Source organism: Acanthisitta chloris, unplaced genomic scaffold (assembly GCF_000695815.1).
Source record: "Acanthisitta chloris isolate BGI_N310 unplaced genomic scaffold, ASM69581v1 scaffold30410, whole genome shotgun sequence".
NCBI classification, from domain to species: Eukaryota; Metazoa; Chordata; class Aves; order Passeriformes; family Acanthisittidae; genus Acanthisitta; species Acanthisitta chloris.
Genome location: NW_008651580.1, coordinates 7,408 through 26,873, shown reverse-complemented (window position 1 = coordinate 26,873; position 19,466 = coordinate 7,408). Strand labels below are relative to the sequence as shown.

Genomic DNA, 19,466 nt, shown 5'->3' with positions numbered 1-19,466 from the left:
CCAGTGCCTGTCCTGCCGGCTCTGCTCACGGGCGGCATCGCCGGAGGGGCTGCGCGAGTCTGCCCCGCTCCAGCCTTGCTCTTGCCTCAGCGGCGTCAGTCCAGCACTGACCTGTGCAGGAACGCGTGGTTTCCTCTTCCACAACATGCACTGCTTATGATCTTCCCTAAGTCCCGAGTCTGTGTTGTACCCAAGCGATTCACGGTGCAGAATCCCCCGTGGGATGAGCTGTTGTGTGAATGGCTTTCTGCTCACGCCTCCCTCCTGTTCCACGGTGCTGCCGCTCCTGCCTGAGCAGCCGCTAGCCCCGCGGCTGTTAGGGGTGGGCGGGGTGGTTTGCTCTGGGCAGCGATAACCAGGGCAGTAACCACGGCCCTGCCGTGTTTCAGGAGAGCTCATGGATCTAATCCGGACAGAGGGCCAGAGGATGACAGCAGCCCAGCCATCGGAGACAACCGTGGGCAACATGGTGCGGCGGGTGCTGAAGGTCATTCGTGAAGAGTATGGCAGGTGAAGTGACTCTCTTGCTGCCTGCCTGTACCTCTCTTAAGAAGCCCAGAACAACCCTCCCAAGCAGCATGTTCAGTTACTTCTGTGAACGCATTTAGTTTCCATCAGCCCCTTTTCCTGCCTCTCACAGAGAAGGATTCAGTGAGTTCAAAGGAAACCTCTTGTTTTCAGCATGGCTGATAATGTTACCTCTATAGAAACCACTTGGTGTATGTGCTGTGGGTGCATGAGGACAGTCTGTGTCCTGACCTTGGACTATTCTTGTATTCCCAGGAGGGTCCATCCTACTGGAGCAGTAACCTCGAACCTACTCCTCATCTGTGGACTGCAGTGTTTGCATATGGTTTAGGAAGGCAGTTTCTGGCAGAGCTTTGAGTGTCTTTCTGCTGAGACAGCTAGGGAAACTCTGGGGCGTGGTGTGGTGTTCCTCCTGTGTGTGCCTTTCCTTCCTCTCTCTTCACATCTAGGTGTACTGTACTGTGCTGTGGGAATGGTACTCAGCCTGGCCGTGGTCCTGAGCTCTTTCCTGAGGCTGAAGAGCTGCTTCTCTCTGCAGGCTCCACGGGCGCAGTGAGGAAAGTGACCAGCAAGAATCCCTGCACAAACTCCTGACTTCTGGAGGACTGAGCGAGGATTTCAGCACTCCTTATCCCCTCCTCAGAGCTAATGTTATTGAAGCTATTAACGAGCTGCTAATAGAGCTAGGTACGGATGGGTCTGAACTGTCCCTGAGTGGAGTTTCTTATGGAATGGACTGACTCTTCCCCCTTCTCTTAGATGGAAAGAAAACAGCAAGGATCTGGGAGGCTTAATTTGAAGGAACTAAGGAATTGAAGCTCTGCTGCTCCCAGGACTTTAACTAAGCCCCCTTTGTCTTATGGGGAGATGGGTGCAACATTGTGGAAGGAACAGTGTGGGGGGCTGTTGGCCTGTGCTCTTGGTCTTCTGGGAAGTCTTGAGTCCTTTGAAGAAGAGCGTAAAAAGTAGGCCAAAGTTGCACTTAATCCCTGTGCACATATAACCTGACCCTTGTCACAAAGCACAGTGATACATTTTTCTTTTCCTACGATACTTGTGGCAGATGAGATGCTTGACTCTCCTCCTAAGGTTCAGGTTGTCCTGCTATTGAACTGCAGAAGTTCTGTGGGCATGGTGGTTATCTGGAGTAGTGCTGACACAATCCACTCCCCTCATGATGGAGTTCTCAGTACCGTTGTTTTTATGCACAGCTAGGGAGCATGAGGTACTCTAGGCTTCTTGATCCCTCTCCACTGGCAAAAAGGATGGGGAGAAAATACAAGCACCTGCTCTACTGATGCTCATAGCATCACTTTAGTAAAAAATGTTCCTGTTGGAGAACAGTCCTAGCAGTAGAAGTGTTGCTTTTCCTGGCTGCTTTTCCACCCATGTCTTCCTTCTGTCGCAGAGGGCACCACGGATAACATTGCCATGCAGGCACTGGAGCACATCCACTCCAATGAGGTGATCATGACCATTGGCTACTCGCGCACGGTCGAGGCCTTCCTGAAGGAAGCCGCTCGCAAGCGGAAATTCCAGGTCATCGTAGCAGAGTGTGCGCCGTTCTGCCAGGTAAGGCCTGAGCTGGTTGTCTTCTCCAGGCATATTGTCCTGTGCATTCTAACTGAAATGTTGTCTCTGGAGGCAAGCTGAATATTATGGAAGTTCCTCTGCAGTTAAGAGCCTGGAGACAGCTCATTATATTCAGCCTTGAGAAGAAACAACTGAGAGGGCACGTCATTATTGTATACAAGGATCTAAAGGGGGATGCTAAGGAGTTGGAGCCAGGTTTTTTTCAGTGGTGCAAACCAATGAAATGAGGTAACCGGCAGAAACCGATACACATGAAGTTCCACCTGAATATGAGGAAGAACTTCTTTACCATGTGAGTGACTGTGCACTGGAACAGATTGCCCAGAGAGGTCACAGATTCTCCCTCACTAGAGATATCCAGGTGCCATCTGGATGCAATCCTGTGCAATGTGCTGTGGGATGACCCTGTTTGAGCAGGGAGGTTGGACCAGATGATCCACTGTGGTCCCTTCCAACCTGACTGATTCTGTGATTATCCTGCCCCAGCATCCTTCAGTCAGAGGACTGTATTTGAGTTCCATCACTTGCTATTTTTGCAGTTCAGACAAGATTTGAGTACTACTGCACTGCAGGAGCTATGTCCCACGGGACCAGTTTGATTCTCCCTCTTTTTAGGGTCATGAAATGGCTGTCCGACTGTCTAAAGAGAACATTGAAACTACTGTCATGAGTGATGCTGCTATTTTTGCTGTCATGTCACGAGTCAACAAGGTAAGGAAGGCTCCACTGGAGGAGGGAGTTCATGGCAGGTTGGGTGCTTAGGTCTCCCAAACCAGCTGCAAGTCCCAGCAGTGGTGGATGTGTTTCTTCCCTGAAGACTCAAAATTGTAGTAGTCCCTGTTTACAGCTGGGGTGGAGGTTCAGTGTGGAACCCCAAGTCAGTATGATGACTCAGTGTGTGGTGATAGGTTTCTCTGGCTTAGTAGCTTAACAGGCAGAACAGTTACAAGAGAGCCTCAGAGGATTAACCTGTTTTTAAAGATGGAACAAACCCCAGCATTTTCAAAGGGAAGAAACCCCCATTGCTTGGAACATAAATGGCTGGTGAAAAGAATCACCAAAGTGTGTCTTTTCAAACAGACCTGTACTTCTAGAGTTGAAGACTTGGCACCCAAAGTAAAAAAAAAAAAAAAAAAAAAAAGGTACTTGTAAGATACTAAATATCAGCCACATCAATTCATATGTATGTATCTTACCCTACTTTACATTATTCCCATTTTACTGCAAGGGAATTGTTCCAGAAAGCAGTCGAGTTACTTGTACAAAGCTTACTTTGTAGGCTTGTAGAACAACAGGGACCACAGCCCAGTTTCTGCTTGGTGTTCCCGCAGTGGAACATACTCTGAAATTCTCTGAGATGGCCTCACCATGCTGAAGTCATGCTCTTGTTAGAGAGGAACATCTCCGTGCAGAGTCAGTGCCAGATGAAACAGATCAGGCATCCAGCTTTGTCTGTCTGTCTGTTCTGACATACTCCTCCAGCTCCTGTCAGGGTCCAAGCCAGGAAGTATTCCTTCCCCAGTTTGCCATGGAACAAATGCTATCTAATGCTGTTTTGCCCTTTTAAGGTCATCATCGGTACAAAGACAATCCTGGCTAATGGTGCCCTGATTGCTGTGAGTGGGACTCACACCCTGGCACTGGCAGCTAAGCACCACTCCACTCCGCTCATCGTGTGTGCCCCCATGTTCAAGCTCTCACCACAGGTAAGTACAGCTGCTCTTCAGAACTGCACCTGCAGGGGCTTTTACTTGTGGGAGCTTAGTGTGGAGAGCACAGTCTGTCCCAAGACAAGACTGGTAAATGAACCATCTTCCCCGTCCGGCACTGGTACTTCAGATAGAGCTCCTCACCTAATCTGGCACACCTCAGGTTCTCCTTGAAGCACCCTCTGCCACATGTGCTAAGCAGTGCGTTTAGTAAAGGATGTAGACCACTGCCTACTAGAAACAAACATCACCGTACTTGTTTTTCCTCAGCCACAACAGATTTCGATTTATATCTTTAATACTGAAAGGCAGAGGAGGTAGATGGAGATGATCTAAACTGTTTCCTACATTCAATACTTTGTATTGTCAGATGAAGTTATAGACTGAGGAAGTCACTTCTCTGCTCCAGTTCCCTTGGCTTTGCAGAAGGGCAGCCACGTTATAGAAGGCTCTAAAAGCTCTGAGGAAAAATCTTTCACCTGTAGATGTTAGAGAAGTTCTAGACACAGGCACTATGTAATTATTGTAAGCAGATGTAATACCACTTGCCAAGTCATCTTTCTCTGCATTACTTCATTCCAGTGCCAGGATCTGTTTTCACTAGGATAATCAGGTAGTCTTTTTTATTTTTCTGACCTTCCTGTACTCTTTCTCATTTAGTTCCCTAATGAAGAAGATTCATTCCACAAGTTTGTGTCACCACAGGAAGTTCTGCCATTCACAGAAGGTACTGGTCATACAGCTGGTCAAGCTGGTTCAGGCTATAATTTTAAAATTTCTTTTAATAACTCACATAAAAATTAAGCATAAGACTGTCCTGTAACCCAAGATAGAAAGTGCTTTCCTATTGTATTTAGCAGAAAAAAGTGCTGCAAAACATCTAGTTTTATAAGTAACTTTCTATTACAGAAAGTACAGAGAAAGGATTTCTTCTGAACACTGTCTTTGCAGTTTTGCTTCTGTTCTGAAATGGTCAGTGTTTTATTATAGGCTGGTGATAATGGTGCCAGGCAGGTGGGAGTTTCCTGTGGGACAGTGCAAATGCCCAACACTAAGGGCAGTTTCCATTCCTTCCTACAAGTCCTGTTACCTTCTGGAAACTTTGTTACACAATCCAGCTGTTGAAACCCAGTATCTGCAATGGGCTTCCCACACAAGCACCATCTTTAGAAAGGCATCAGCACCCAAGCCCACCTTCAAATAGCAAAGTCTTTTCAAAGCTCTATCTCTGTGACAAAGACGGTTGAAATGAAGATATCAAGCTTGGCACAGGATTTCAGTTCTGGCCTTCTAAGCTCTTCTTTCAGTAATAACTTTGGTAGCATCAGGATCCTTGTATTCTACATACTGGCAGGGTTTTTTTGGCAATTAGTAAATCTACATCAGAGGGGATCTGGGATTTCTATCAGCAAAAACAACCAGAGAGTTCTGCCATTCGCCTACGATTGCTGTATGCCTGTCATTCAATAACATCAGTGAGGAAGTTTGAAAGCATTCAGGATGTGGCATGTGCATAGCTACTGTGTTCTGGGGCTTGGGAAGATGTGCAGAAGGCTAAATGTACTTTGAGCTGCTTTGTCTAATAGTGCTGCTATTCACTTTACAGGGGCGATCCTGGCAAAGATCAACGTTCACTGCCCAGTGTTTGACTATGTCCCTCCAGAGCTCATTACTCTCTTCATTTCTAATATTGGGGGTAATGCACCCTCCTACATCTACCGCCTCATGAGCGAGCTCTACCACCCAGACGACTATGAACTCTAATACTGAGAAGCATGTTGCTCTCCAGACTTTTCCTGTCTTTCTCTTTAGAAAAGATACAACAGCTAATTAAATTGTACCTTGCAAAGACTGGTTGCTGTGGGGAACTTACTCAGCAATGTTTTTCCTACTCAGAAGCAGTGGAAGGCAGAGCTCATGTACAGGATCTCTGTGCTGTGTCAGAAGCCACATGTTGCTGCTAACCCACTTTGATCTTGAAACAGCAAAGCATACCTATAACTCTCTGGGGCAGCTAAGCTGTTACTTCAGAGTATGCTGCAATAAAGGCTGTTTACAGTGATCTCACTGTTAAGCACATTTTCCATATGCAGCTGTTTTGTTTCTTTAACTAGGAGGTGCCAGTGCAGTGAGTTGCCTGCACCTATGATGCAGCAGCAGGCTTTAAGGTGTGCTTTCACATATGAATGTGATAGGAATAGGAATCCAGCAGCAGTTGTCCTTAAAAATGGGTATTTAACTACTTAGTTATTTCTGTGGGGAGAAGGTGGGGCTATACTGGGATTTAGAAACCTATTTCAAGAATGCAAACTGCAAGGAACTGGAGAAAGCAGCGGGGTGTGTCATTCATTGCCTAGTTAAATGGTTTTTGCTTCTAAGTTGGCCTATATATACTTTGAAGCTAGTCAGTCCTCATTCCAACCGCTGACATGAGCCGAAAGAGTGAGCTTAGTGTTAATTTTGTGAAGAAATACCTCCCAATTTTTAAAGCACTGTAAAACACACTAATTAAATTTCCCCTTTGTTATGCAGAATCACACTGTGCTTGCAGAAAAAAAGCACTTTACTTTAGTAACTGAGTGGGTGCAACTCCTTGCGTCCAATAGCCAAGTACTGACATAGGGCCCAGACTTACAATGCAGTTCCTTAATGCTGAAGACATTTCTCCAGGCTACAAGGGTGAGCTCCTCCTGCCATGTTCTCCTGGCTGTGCTCTGCTTCTTGGGTCAGTGCTTGGAGCAGAACTTCAGTGAATGCACTGACTCAGAACATGGCTCCATACAGAGTATTGCTGTCTAACAACAGGGCACATGGATCATACCAACACTTCTAGTGGTTGCAGCTTACAATCTTAGCATTTTTGGATTAAGGTCTTTTTTTTCCAAAGAGATGCCATGCTTGTGCCATCTTCCGCAGTCTGGCCAAATTAGGTTTAGGCTGGAGGGAGAAAAATTAAGAAGCACTAAATCATAACTGAGCAAATGAGCTTCAGGATTTCCATACTCTGCCCCTAATATGGTCATTCCCAAATGACCTGACTTTCAACAGAATCCAATTTAATAACAATAGGCAGGATAACAACAAAAGGGAGGAGTTCCAAATTTAAATGTAACCTGGTCTAGTGAAAGGTGTCCCTGCCCATGGCAGGAGGAGATGATCTTTAAGGTCCCTTCCAACTCAAACCATTCTATGATTTTATAATAAATATTGCTATTTATTTGCTTTTCCCCCTTTGGGGAAGTAGGTGTTAGTTTAATTAGCATTTTTCCACTAGTAGAAAATCAGAATTTCATGTTTTCCAAGTTTTACACTTAAAAACTGCAAACACTTTAAATGTATGCTTAAATCTAAGAACACTATTCAAATCAATGTGACCATTCAAATGATATATGGTAAGATCCTTGCTAAAGTGTTTGCAGGACAGAAGTTTTATGTTCCAAACTTTTATTGGTAACAGTAAGTAAGAAATCAAGTCATATAAAGCCAGCGGAGATGGTTTCAAAATTACTCATTCTAGTTCTAATATACATATGTGACACATCTGTGATAAGCCAGAGCACAGATAACAAGAGGTGTGTCCCACACAATACCTGTTTTTCCTCCTGTAGATGGTCTATGTCTGCAAGAGGCATCATGGAAGGTCTTCCATGAGCACACTGGAAGGGCAACCGGCAAGATGACAAAGCTTCAATAAGCCTGCAGCTCTCCTCTGAAGTCAAATGCTCATTAAACTTAATAGCTCCTGAAAAAACAGATACAAATTCTTGCACCTGCTGCTATAGAGAATTCTCTTCCCTCCACAGCTGTGGTTTAGGGCATCTCCCAAAGATTAGCTGGGAGGCTGGCCCAAAGGCTGCAGTATGGCAGACTTGGGGCTTAGCTCAATTAAGCAGACTGCTGCATAAGGATGAGCTTTCCATGGCTGAAACCGTGACCTAACACTAGTGTGGTGAATGGTAAGTTAATTGGGTTTTGGTTTTCCGGGTGATGTTGCAAGAGGCAAATGAGCTTTTATTTTGTGGGGAGACAGGGGGATGGTGTTAGTTACAGCTGAAGATGCAAGCAGTTCACAAATCAAAGACTATTAAACCAAGACAACAGCTAGTATCAGTTCCATAGGCTTTATTGGGTTCTATGTGCCTGCCACAGACAGACATCACTTCCAAGACCAAATGCTAGCCCTACCACTAAGTCCTTTCTCACAAGTGAGCACTTGGTGGCATTCAGAGGAAACCCAAGCAGAACATTAGGGAGTCATTTCAGAAGGGTTTGCAGACTTTAGCCTTCACAGATGCACAAGACCATCTGCAATCTGCCTTTCAGCCATGGGACTTATAGATACCAAAAAACCCCCTGCACATTGACTGCCAATTGTAGGATGCAGTGACACTGACAAAACAGATGCTTCTGGTTCATGTTTAGCCCTTTAGCATGATCTTGGTAATACTGTATATGGCACAGGAGCTGGTACAAGAGGCTGTAGCTACTGCAGTTTACACCTGTAAGGTCTGGTCTTTGCCAGGTGCTAGAAAGCCACAGTCCTTGAGAAGATATAAATTATTACTGCACTCCCTCCAAAAATACTTGAAAGGTCACAGGCACACTTAAACTAGCACTTTTGATACTTATAGGAAATAAAAAATGCTTTTTGGGAAGAGTGGCTAAGGTTTTGACCCTTCATAGAGCTGTTATTTGAATGGTTTAGAGGTTACACAGATGAATGCACCTCAGAGCTGTATTCTATCTCTTGCATGTGAGGGTTGGAAAGTATGTTAGGCCCATACATTAATAAAGTGGAGGAGTATTGCTTGACCCTCACAGTGCTGTCCATCAAAGACCCATTGTCTCCTCAGCCCTATGAAGTACAGTCTGTAATCCTGCAATAGCTGCAAACACATCCTGAACCCACTGCCCCAGGGAGGGTGTTGTGTACAGACAGAAAGGTTTAAAAAGAAAAAAAAGACTGAAAGAAAAGTACAGTTTCCCTACCATGACAGGCCTGGGAAGCTAACACCTTCAGAAATGTCAGAGGCAGTGTCCCTCGTGCTCCTCCTCTTGTGGTCTGCACTAGCTAAAAGCAGCAAGGGAACATCATCTTACTTTCCATTTAATGTGAGAAAAAGGAAGAATTATAACACAAAGGAAAATAAAACTGAGGAAAAGCTAGTGGATTATCTAGTCCTCTCTCATTAGAGGCTTAACACACTACCTTTGGTTCATACAGTAAGCTTTGGATTGTTATAGTCAACTTTAAAAGCAGAGAACAACTCACCTCAACTTGTTCTTGAATAAGCTCCTGGAAAGAAAAAAGGGGATATCAGTTATTTACTACATAACTGCCAGAACCAGGAAAAATGCTGCTGCTGGTAGTACGCTGACTGCAGTGTGAAAAATCTAGGTGCAAGTCATGACCTCTCACAAGTATCTCATCAGACTTTAGACTAAGCATTTGGTTTCTCTCTGCACCAGCTTCCTCTCTGCAGAATGGGCATAATGGAACTTTTCACCTCAGAGTGCCACAAATGCACGTTCCCTTGCAATAGCTGCCCTTTCTTCTTTGGATAAGAACTAGCTCTTGTGGATTTCATTTCTGATATCTAAAATACAATTTATTCATAATCAATCCTGAACAGCTGCTACCAGACCTAACTGACACACAAAGGGCTGCCGAACAGATCTGCCAAAACGCCCAAGAGATCTTGAGGCATCAGCTAAGAATGAGTGCTTGTGAGGCACCGACCTGATCCCTTCCTCTGTCACTTCTACTGCTCTTGGCTCCCAAATCACACCAGCATTTTCAGTCCTTCCCAATTACAGCACGGTTGGAGAAGAAAACTTAATCAAAAGAATCATCTTATCTGTTACTTTTCACATCAAAAGAGATGTATGGCAAGACTGGACTGATTCATGAATCACTGTAATCTCGTCAGTTCATGAATCAGCCTAATGTCTGAATATGGTACTCCAGAAACAATCTTTAAGGAGTGTAAGAGCAATTGTGATTGTGGAGAACTGTTTACAGTGGAAACTGGAAGTAATCAGGAATTTCTCTCTCAGATTACAGAACATCGGGAACAGTGCTTTTTAGAAAGCTGCACTGTCCATGAAGAGATTTCAAGATAACAATAATATTGCTGATACATAAATATTATTTCTTAGGATTTAATAATTTTACTGTTCTTTCAGGCATTTACTGTACATCCAAGCATTCATGAATATTGAACTGTTGAAACTTTTGTAATATATACAATTTTTCTTAGCTTCTCTACTAGTCCAAGTCTGAAACAGTCTCCTATTGTTTCAGTTATGGTTCAAGGATTCCAGTTGTGGGACTATTTCGCTACTGAAAATGATTTCCCAAGGGACTTCACTGTCTCCCTCATAACAGAGATACTGTAATACCCTGGGTCATTAAGACAGAACAAGATCCAGTATCATAACTTCACCCATATTCACAGCTGACCTCCACAAGACTTCTAGTGATAGGTTGTCTTTTCCGTCGTAACTCATTGGCTTCTCTTTCTAGAAAACACTGCGGCACTCTCCTCACAAGAACCAAGGAGCTGTTTGTCTCAGGAAATGATAATTCAAGACCTAAGTCCTCCAAATTTTTGTAGCAGCATCTGTGGGGGGGGGGAAAAATACCAGAAATAAGACATCAACCACAGCAGCTATGTCGCCACAGCATACCTAAATATTTCGGTAGTACACGTGTTTCTTCCTGTGACAGTTTCCCATCTCAAAATCCATGCATCATGGGATTCCAAGTAATACTGCCCTTTCAGCCACGCTTTTTCACTCCAATCAACCGTGCATTTTTTGTGTTCCAAAACCATGGGATCTAAGAGTTCCTGTATTATGTGGAGTGAAGCTTAATGTCTAAATGTTCTGAAGAGAAGACTGCGAGGAGACCTCATAGCAACTTTTCAATATCTAAAGGACCTACAAGGGAGCTGGAGAGGGACTCTTTGTTAGGAACTGCAATGGTAGGACAAGGGATAATGAGTTCAAATTGAAGGAGGGGAAATTTAGGCTAGATATTATAAAAAGGTTTTTTACTGTAAGGTTGGTGAGACACTGGCACAGGTTGCCCAGGGAAGTGGTGGCTGCCCCAACCCTGGCAGTGTTCAAAGCCAGGCTGGATGAGACCTTGTACAACCTGGTCTAGTGAGGAGATGTCCCATGGCAGGGCAGGGGAGGTTGTGACTAGATGATCTGTAAGGTCCATTCCAACCTTTAAATTCTAAGATTCTATGAAATTTAAAAATCTTATCTTTCCTAAAGATGCACAAGGTGTCTGGTTCAACACACAAGCATTCCAAATACTAAAATGACACAGCACTAAGACTGCTTTAAGTCTAACCTAAAAGAACTGTGATTTCAATTGACATGTAATAGCAAATACTCAAAACAGGGAAAAAAGGTAAGAAATTTATGACGGTTTAATTAACTTTATATTCCATTAAGCAAAGAGAACAGGAAAGAACAAGCTCTAGTTAATGATGACATATGACATCCTGTGGATGGAAAAATACACCCAGAAATGAGACTTCACAGTCAGATGAGAACTTATCTTCAAAATGAAAACAACTGTAAAAATATGTACTTTATTTTACCAATTTGGGGAATATTCACTTAAAACAAAGGTGGTAAAGGTCAGTTTTAGAAAAGAGATTCTTTGAACAAAAAAAGAAGCAAATCTCAGCTTAGTAAGATCAGTCACTAGAATAATAAAAGTATTAGCCTCCATATGGAGATGGCCTGTGTAATTCTGTCCCCAAAAAAGAAGATATGCCTTCAACAAGCACACAGAAGGACAGAAAAAGCCTGTTGTGGTGAAATGACAAAGTCCAAGCAGCTATTGAAGTCAACTGGGCTTTTGTATTTGTTTAAGTGGAAAAAATAAAGAAGGAAGTTCAAGAGAGTCAACAGAACAATGCATTACTACAATGCTTGGTGGACAAAGAACAGAACCAAAGCTGCAGGTGAACCAGAGGTCCAGACGAACTATTAAATTGCAAGCATAGCTGAAGCAAAAGGTCTTTAGACAAGTTAATTTCATTATGTCAAAGTTTACCACAGAATACAGCCACAGTAACAACAGCATTTACATAGTACTTTTAATTTGCAACCTTTTAGTAGGGTGATTAAGTAGGCAAAAGGATGAACTGCTAATAAATACTGATAAATAAAAAAGTAGCACACTAAAAGTACTAGTAAGATATTAAGCTTTTTGCTTATCAATCATCAATCAGTTATCATAATTTATCTTAACTGCAAATCACAACTGTATCCCACTGTGCTGAGTATTCAACCCGTGTCCTTAACAGAAAAACATGCCTTTCTGATCCACTTCCCTACTGACTTTTGTAGAACGTTTGTGATTTGGCTGATGAAGAAAGGTAGCTCTCAGAATTTACTAGCTCTTTTAAAAAGCCTCTGATGATGCCTCTTAAAAGCAGCTTAAAAAGGAAATGCAAAAAGTTGTCATGGATAGAGAAGTAACATTTGCCATGATTTAGAGACTACAGAAACAAGGTGTGCTGCACTAGATGGTCAGTATCATAATTGTTTATTAATGATGTGCAGAAGAAGGGACATGGTCACACAGGGAGATTTGTAGAAAATATAAAACTATCTGGGTTAACTGAGACTAGAGACAAAGTTGAACTCAATCAGAACTTAATATGAGCAGACAAATTATGAGATCATCATATGAAATCGATAGGATGAATGAAAAGGTATAATGAAAAATGGACAGAAAATCTGAATTCACTGTTCCTAAAGGCAAATAAATGCAAATTATCAGGACTGATTTAATCTGTTTCTATTTTTGGTTTGCTTCTACATAAATAGCAAAAATTAAAAAAATAACCTGCACAACTCTGACCTTCTTTGCCATGACCATTCAATAGCAGTTCATGCAAATGGCAGTAGCCAAAATAGCAGACAAAATATGAAGTGCGGATATAATAAACAGAAAATATGGGCACAGCTGCAAAGCTACTGTAGGAATCAATGGGATACCCTCACTTAGCATATTGTATTCCACTCTGGCCATCCCTTCTTAAAAGGAGACATATCAGAAATGGAAGACATTCAAAGATGAGTGCAAAAATAAATCAAAGGTGACCAAGAGGCATTACAAATACTGTGATGTTACCAAGATCATTGAGAGGTCGGAACAACAAAGACATTCAAATGTTCCTCAACTACGAACAAGACTAACCAAGTGTATCCCTAACAGGCAACAATCGTAACAAGGACTGATTTAAAAGCTGTTGAGTTTGTGAAAAAAAAAACCCACAAATGCATGTGGCAGGTAACAGACAGGGGTTTGGGGGAAGAAAAGTTTGATTAGTGTCCAATAGGTCTGCAATAGTCCAACAACAAATCTGTATCTAAACTGCTGCAGTACAAAAGTTAACTATCCTAATCGTAGCTAGGCCACCAATCCGAAACATTTGGGAAACAGTGTTCATTAGTTACTCTTGGCAGGCACTTTGGAATAAGGAATGTGTTTTTGAAGGATTCATAATACAGACTTTCCATACCTCATCCTTCTCTTCTCAAGCAGTGCCTGTAAAATCAGTACCTAGATTGACACTATGGGCTCCGCACTCCACTGTGCACTCCCAAGTCCTGAGGCCCAGGCAGCAGAAACTGTTGGAGGCTGCTTTGGCATTCTTCTGGCCCACACATGAAGGTTTACTTTCCCAGGGAAATCGCAGCACATTGCAAAGGCACAGAAATGGCACACCACTGGGTTTTGTCCTGAGATGTTGTAACAATGTGCCTAAGAAGTGTATCTACTATCCTCAGCACAGATACAGCCAATTGGTCTCAGCTCAGGAAAGAAGCAAGGACGTCTCTCCTGAGCTTTGTGGTTGCCCAGCAATATACAGAGATCTTCCTGGTCAACACAGCCATTCCCAAAATTTTACAGCTATCTGCCATTACTAACCGTAGCAATCTTCTTTGCTCTTCTGTAACTTCAATCTCCAGGGGAGGAGAGATGGAGGACGACAGTAATTTCTTCCTGCCACATGCTGCAGCTTCCTTCTCATAGGAATCTGTGAATGAAACATTTAGAACTATTCCCCTCTTAAAATATTTATGCAGGCATTACCCTTAATGACCCTCTGGTTTGGCATTTAATCCCGTTTGGATTAAAAAGTGACCACAGAATGCCTTCTCCTGAAACTTGTGGAGGACTGGGAATGTCACAAACCAGACATCCAGTCTCTGGGGAAGGGTTGGTTAATGCCACTTTGTTTTTTCCCACCAGTTCCAAAAAAGAGCCACCCTAAATAGCAAAAAACCTACTGATATATTTGGTCCAACTCAGAGAGAGCAATTTTTCCACAGAAAAGTCAGATATAAATGGAGTTAAGATACTATTCATTAAGCATTTCTCCCTTCAGTCTTTTACTTTTTTCAGTACCTGACCAAAAGGAGCAGAGTTCCTGGAACACTCTTTGCAGGAACTGTGCAGTATTTGTTGATGAAAGAGAAGGTCAATGATTTTACAGTCCTTGATGGATGGCTTTTGTGCTTTTTAACACTGAAACCAATGGCTAATGAGCTTACACAGAAGACTATTATCCCTTTGCAAACAGTTTCAGATTGTGGAAATTTCAGTCTTTAAGCACAGTATTCAGCCAAAAAGGAACCAAATGACCTATGCTATTTACTCTGCATCCCATGTCTTATTCTTCACAGCATAACCACATAAACTTATTGATGTTGTTCTATTTCCTCTTCATTGTTTTTCCTATCAGTCTTCCTGCTCTTTCATTATGTCAGGACTATTTTAGTTCAATAGTTCTGTGGGTAGGGAGTATATCTTCTATTTCTGGAAATTCTGTAACAATTTTCAGCTGCCAATACCGTGACTGCTAAAGATACTGAATGTCTGCACTCTCCTACGAATCAGGATAAAGACGACAAAAGAATATCTTATTGGTTCCATACATCCCAGACAGCTCACTTGTATTTTTCTGTGCACTGGTTATCATTTTTCCCAAGACCACCTGAATCCTCACCAGCAATTAGCTGCTCCAAACGGATCCGTTCGTGTGCTGCATGTTGGTCCACCAAAATCAAGAGGTTTCCATCTAAAAATATAGCACAACAGATGAGAATAGGCAACTTTGTACCAGACAAGTGCACAAACTGGGAAGAATGACCACTCCCCAGAGGCCACGTTTAGAAGATAACTATCAGCCTGTTTCACAGAAACAAAGTGAGGAGGAGACTGTGTTGGCAGAACATAAAGTCACTACAGAACAGAAATGCTGTGATCCAAATTGGTGGTTAAATTAAGGTAATTAAATTGAGTCAGAACCTCTTGTCTATTGACATCTTCATCTAACTTCAGAATGAGAGCTGAGGTCACCCACAAACTATTCTGTTTAATCCAGTATTTTGAAATGTCACAAAATCTACTGGTTTTGAATGCCTTTTTTTGTACAGCTTCAGCAAGCTTCAACAATGAGTATGTCCAGACACTGTGAACAGAGTCTGAAAGATGTTAGTGATTTGAGTACAATCTATTTTTATAACATTAATCTGACAGCAGTAGGAACATTCAACAATGTCCAAAATAAAGATACAGAAGATCCAAGAACTTTCAAGTGAAGGCTAACATTTTCCTCTACTCACAATATCATCCCAAGACAAGAAGAGATTACAAATAGGACAGTATTCCCTCTGCAGTCTAACTGCATTTGACAGTCACCTCAACTTCATGCTATTAACCACTCTTACCTGCCTTTTTATCCGTTTCATTCCTAGTGTTAATTAAACAAGCAATAAATTTATTGTCCACTTGTTGAAGAACCTGTAAGATACTCAGAAAAATCATTACACAGTGGTAAAATTATTTTTAAAATGAAGGCAAACAAAAGAATCAACAACCAAAATGTATCAAGAGCAACAAATAGCTAGTAGGACCATCAAGGAAGTGGAAAGTACATTTCCTAACCCAAAAGGCTTAAAGAATTTGGCCTAGCAAAACTAGGCTGAGGAGGTAGATAGTTACTTTTTATAAATACAGTGGGGGCTAAATATGGAAAAGGCAGAAAATTCTTTAAGCTGAAAGACAACACTGGCAGAAGGTCAAATTACCATTAACTGGTTGTGAAACAGTTTAGTCTGGACATAAGATAAAGTTTAAAAATACTAAAAAAAGAATTCTGGATCAGTATTTTCAAAGATAGTCATAGGGACAAGAGTGCTAACTGTTCCAAGGTGGATTAAATGGTCATGTAGAAACCTCCTTGAGTTGGGAATGAAAGCTGTGGGAAGTGACCCTGAGTATCTGATTTGCTGACAGCACCAGAAGATAACATAAACAACCTTTTTGTAAACATCTGCCAGGTAAAAATGAATGGATGATCCTATTTCTTTTCAGGGATACAAGACATTAATAATTCTTTTTATTCCTTTCCTGTGGTATGATGCAACATTTAGTGCTTTTGGTCTTTTCTACAGAGATCCTCAAAATTGCTACAGGGTTCTGAAGGCAGCATTTAGCTTTTTCAGAGATGGGAAGTGGCTATGTCTTGTAGCTTTGCCTTCTTAAAAACATAGAATGGAAAACATTACACAGGTAAAGCTAATCACAGAAACACTCTTAGTTTTAAAGAACAGTTCTTATTATGAGTAAACAGACAAATGGTTCCTTCCATTTTCCATCTTTTCTCTCCTGTCTTTGTGAAATATAATCTGTTTACTCCAGTAACTTTATTTAGTCCTGTTACTCATGCACTCACCACATAAGTAAGGGAATAATTTGGATCCTTGTCCACCCTGGAGATAACATTACCATGCCCCACACAGTCAGAACCTGCAATCTCAAAGTCAGCATGAGACTAATGCCACCTGGGCCTGTAAGCCTTTTGTCACTGGGATGCAAGAGAGACAGAATCCACTCTGGTATTTCTATCCAGGCAAACCATCTAAGAAGGTCAGTTGAAGCCATATATTTACATTAGCTTTTAAGCTAACATTGGAAACATTTGACAAAAAGCATGAAAACAGTTAAACTTGATGCTATGATGCCGCTTTAAAAAATCACTTTTAAGGGCAGACATAAACTTTAAACTGAAATTCCAAGTTTTTCCATCAAATCTGGGATTTGCTTTTGAAATCACACTGCTGAAAAATTAAATTTCTAAGGTCAATAAAAATGGAAGATACAGGACACAGATTTCAAAGAAATATGAACTAAGCAAATGCCTACAACAAATATAAAAAAACTCCTGCCACTGAACTGTCATTTAGTTAGTAGTGTTTCTGACCAGCAGCAACAGGGCTGTCATTCGATTTTGCTTTAGTCATACTAGTTGAGTAATTTCAGAGTCACTTGCAGAGAGCTGATGAACCACGAGATGACACTAAGGTCTGGTATGATGTATGTGTCTGCTGGTATCACACAGGAACCAAGAACTCTGTTAGTGCTTGTGAAAATTAGGAACATGAACTGTCTTCCTGGATATCTTCTTACTACTAGGCAGAAACATCAGCAAATCCCATCTGCTGAGTGGGAATTTGGGGGTTAAAGCTAGTAATAAATTATACTGTACCTGCATTGACTGAACCATGTCTTTGGTGAAACGATAAGGATACAAGATATTGTGGATTTTCACAGCCAGATTGTCAGCCTGACTGCTGGTCACATTGACAGCAAGCTGCAAAAACAGAACCACAGATCAAGCAGACTGGAAAGGATATGGCAAAAAAAAACCCAACCCAAACACACACACTGAATACTCCAAACAAACTGGCTTTAATAAAAACTGCAAATAACTCTGTTTTGCAAACCAAGCTTTCCACACAATAATAACACTAGCTAAAATCACCATCCAGCAATCCATTTACTTCCATCCCTATATATTTTTCCCATCTGGATATTACCTGCTAACTTCAACGCATTCAGCTGATTTTAAATACCTATCAAAAGCCGAAGCTAATTATCAGCCTATGTGAGCTCTCAGTGGATCAGCATTACAAAAGGTATATTGCCCTGAAATGAGTCAGAGCACTTGTCACAGCCGGGACTGAAAAGAGCTGTTCTCTTCCAGAAACTCACCAGCAGGTGGTTTGCTGCTCCGTCCCTATTGTTTGCAGGTGGAAATGGTTACATACATATGTTTACACACACACAACATGAGGATTAAAGATAATGCTACCTCATGACAGCAAAGGAAGTTTTCCTAAAAGCTCAAACATTGTTTTCCTCTCGCATGCTGTAATCCTGTCAGGCTATAAAACCAGTTAGAGTAAAATGCACTTTTAAGACTTGTTGCATCCCAGAGAAAGAAACACGGGTCATTTTAACTCTGTCCACAAAGAGGACAGACACTATACTGCAACTTTGCCTTTCAACAACTTTTAATTTTAAGATGATTATCTCCACAGAGGGAAAGACATGTACCATGTTAGTCTGATACCTGTTTCTCTGACTTTGAAGAAATCCACAACAATGACTTGCATATAAACAGTCTATAAAGCACAGAACTGCCAGGTCTATAGTCTAACACGTCTCTGAATAACTTATACACAACAATTACAATATTTGCAATTTTGGTCCCTGTGTCAGAAAATAAAATAATGATTCCTATTTTAGCATGAGATGCAAGGTAATACTTACCTTTGGGCAGGGAACAAAAACAGGATTATCCCATTCCAACAGCAATGACTGCAGAGACACCCCTTCAGCATCTGGGAAAAAAACACATAGATAATACAGGGACTACCACCACCTGTCAATAGAAGGCTCATTGGGTACCTCTACTGCACACAAGTATGATTTCATTTTTTCCCATTGTAAAAAGGAGTGTACAAATCAAAAATGGAACATGAGACTAGGCTTCTCTACTGTCTGCTTTAACTAAGAAAGGCACTGTGCAGCTTTCTGACTCCTAAAAATGCTGCAGCACTATTCAACAGGCCTGGAAATGGAGGGAAGGGAGAGGGAAAGAAAGACCTCTTTAGCTCCCCACTCCCTCTGGACAAAGCTACATACCAAAAAGATTATTTCATCCTTTCCACCACAAAAAAAAAGTGTGAAGATTGAAGCTATTTTTCACATTCCAAGGTTGGAACGAGTACAAAGAAGGGAGTAGGTAATTATTCTTAAAACCACTGACATAATTCAACAAAGAACTGGATATTTCATCCTGTAAATAAGTATCCCCTAACCTGCCTCCAACCCTAAAAGTAGTTTTTTCCAGTTCTAGATCTGAGATGACTCACACAGTCCCATTGTTAACAGACCTTGAGTAATTCTGGGTTCCTGTTGGGACATCTGGGAGAATTCTCTGATTTGTTTTTACCACAGAACACTGTGTCCTGGAAAGCTGGCCCTACCTTTCAGATCCTGGCTTGCCTGAATCTTCTCTTTCTGTGGTCTAGGAAGAAAAGGTAGCACAACTTCACTTCTAAAGGGATGGCATCTGAACTGAAACCCTAAACACAAAATGAATTTACTGCTACAGGACCAACAGCATGAAAAATTACTAAAAGCTCTACAATTATAATATTCTCATAAAGGAGTGTGTGCTTAGCCCTGTACCAATTAGGGTATCCCACAGATTTTGCAATCTAATACTGAGAAATAATAGCACATAT

At 41.7% G+C, this 19,466-nt stretch overlaps 2 protein-coding genes across 2 annotated transcripts in view; one reads left to right on the top strand and one right to left on the bottom strand.

Moving 5' to 3' along the window:
- Window positions 1–385: 385 nt before the first annotated feature.
- On the top strand, window positions 386–5,909 carry EIF2B2 (eukaryotic translation initiation factor 2B, subunit 2 beta, 39kDa; the record flags this gene model as incomplete). Its single annotated transcript, XM_009073951.1, has 7 exons — window positions 386–510; window positions 1,067–1,215; window positions 1,937–2,100; window positions 2,737–2,832; window positions 3,690–3,827; window positions 4,491–4,557; window positions 5,437–5,909. Coding segments are annotated over 7 exons (897 nt in total), but the record flags the coding sequence as incomplete, so codon positions are not given.
- Window positions 5,910–6,273: 364 nt separating this feature from the next.
- MLH3 (mutL homolog 3) overlaps window positions 6,274–19,466 on the bottom strand; it is a 19,938-nt gene continuing 6,745 nt past the window's right edge. The window contains exons 2-12 of the mRNA XM_009073939.1: window positions 19,206–19,304; window positions 18,487–18,557; window positions 17,420–17,524; window positions 15,600–15,672; window positions 14,876–14,947; window positions 13,795–13,903; window positions 10,294–10,453; window positions 9,103–9,126; window positions 8,820–8,901; window positions 7,421–7,572; window positions 6,274–6,767 (exon numbers count right to left, since the gene is read on the bottom strand). Of these exons, the coding sequence (XP_009072187.1) occupies window positions 6,696–6,767; window positions 7,421–7,572; window positions 8,820–8,901; window positions 9,103–9,126; window positions 10,294–10,453; window positions 13,795–13,903; window positions 14,876–14,947; window positions 15,600–15,672; window positions 17,420–17,524; window positions 18,487–18,557; window positions 19,206–19,304 (1,019 nt within the window). The 3' untranslated portion in view covers window positions 6,274–6,695. The remainder of the gene's footprint in view (window positions 6,768–7,420; window positions 7,573–8,819; window positions 8,902–9,102; window positions 9,127–10,293; window positions 10,454–13,794; window positions 13,904–14,875; window positions 14,948–15,599; window positions 15,673–17,419; window positions 17,525–18,486; window positions 18,558–19,205; window positions 19,305–19,466) is intronic.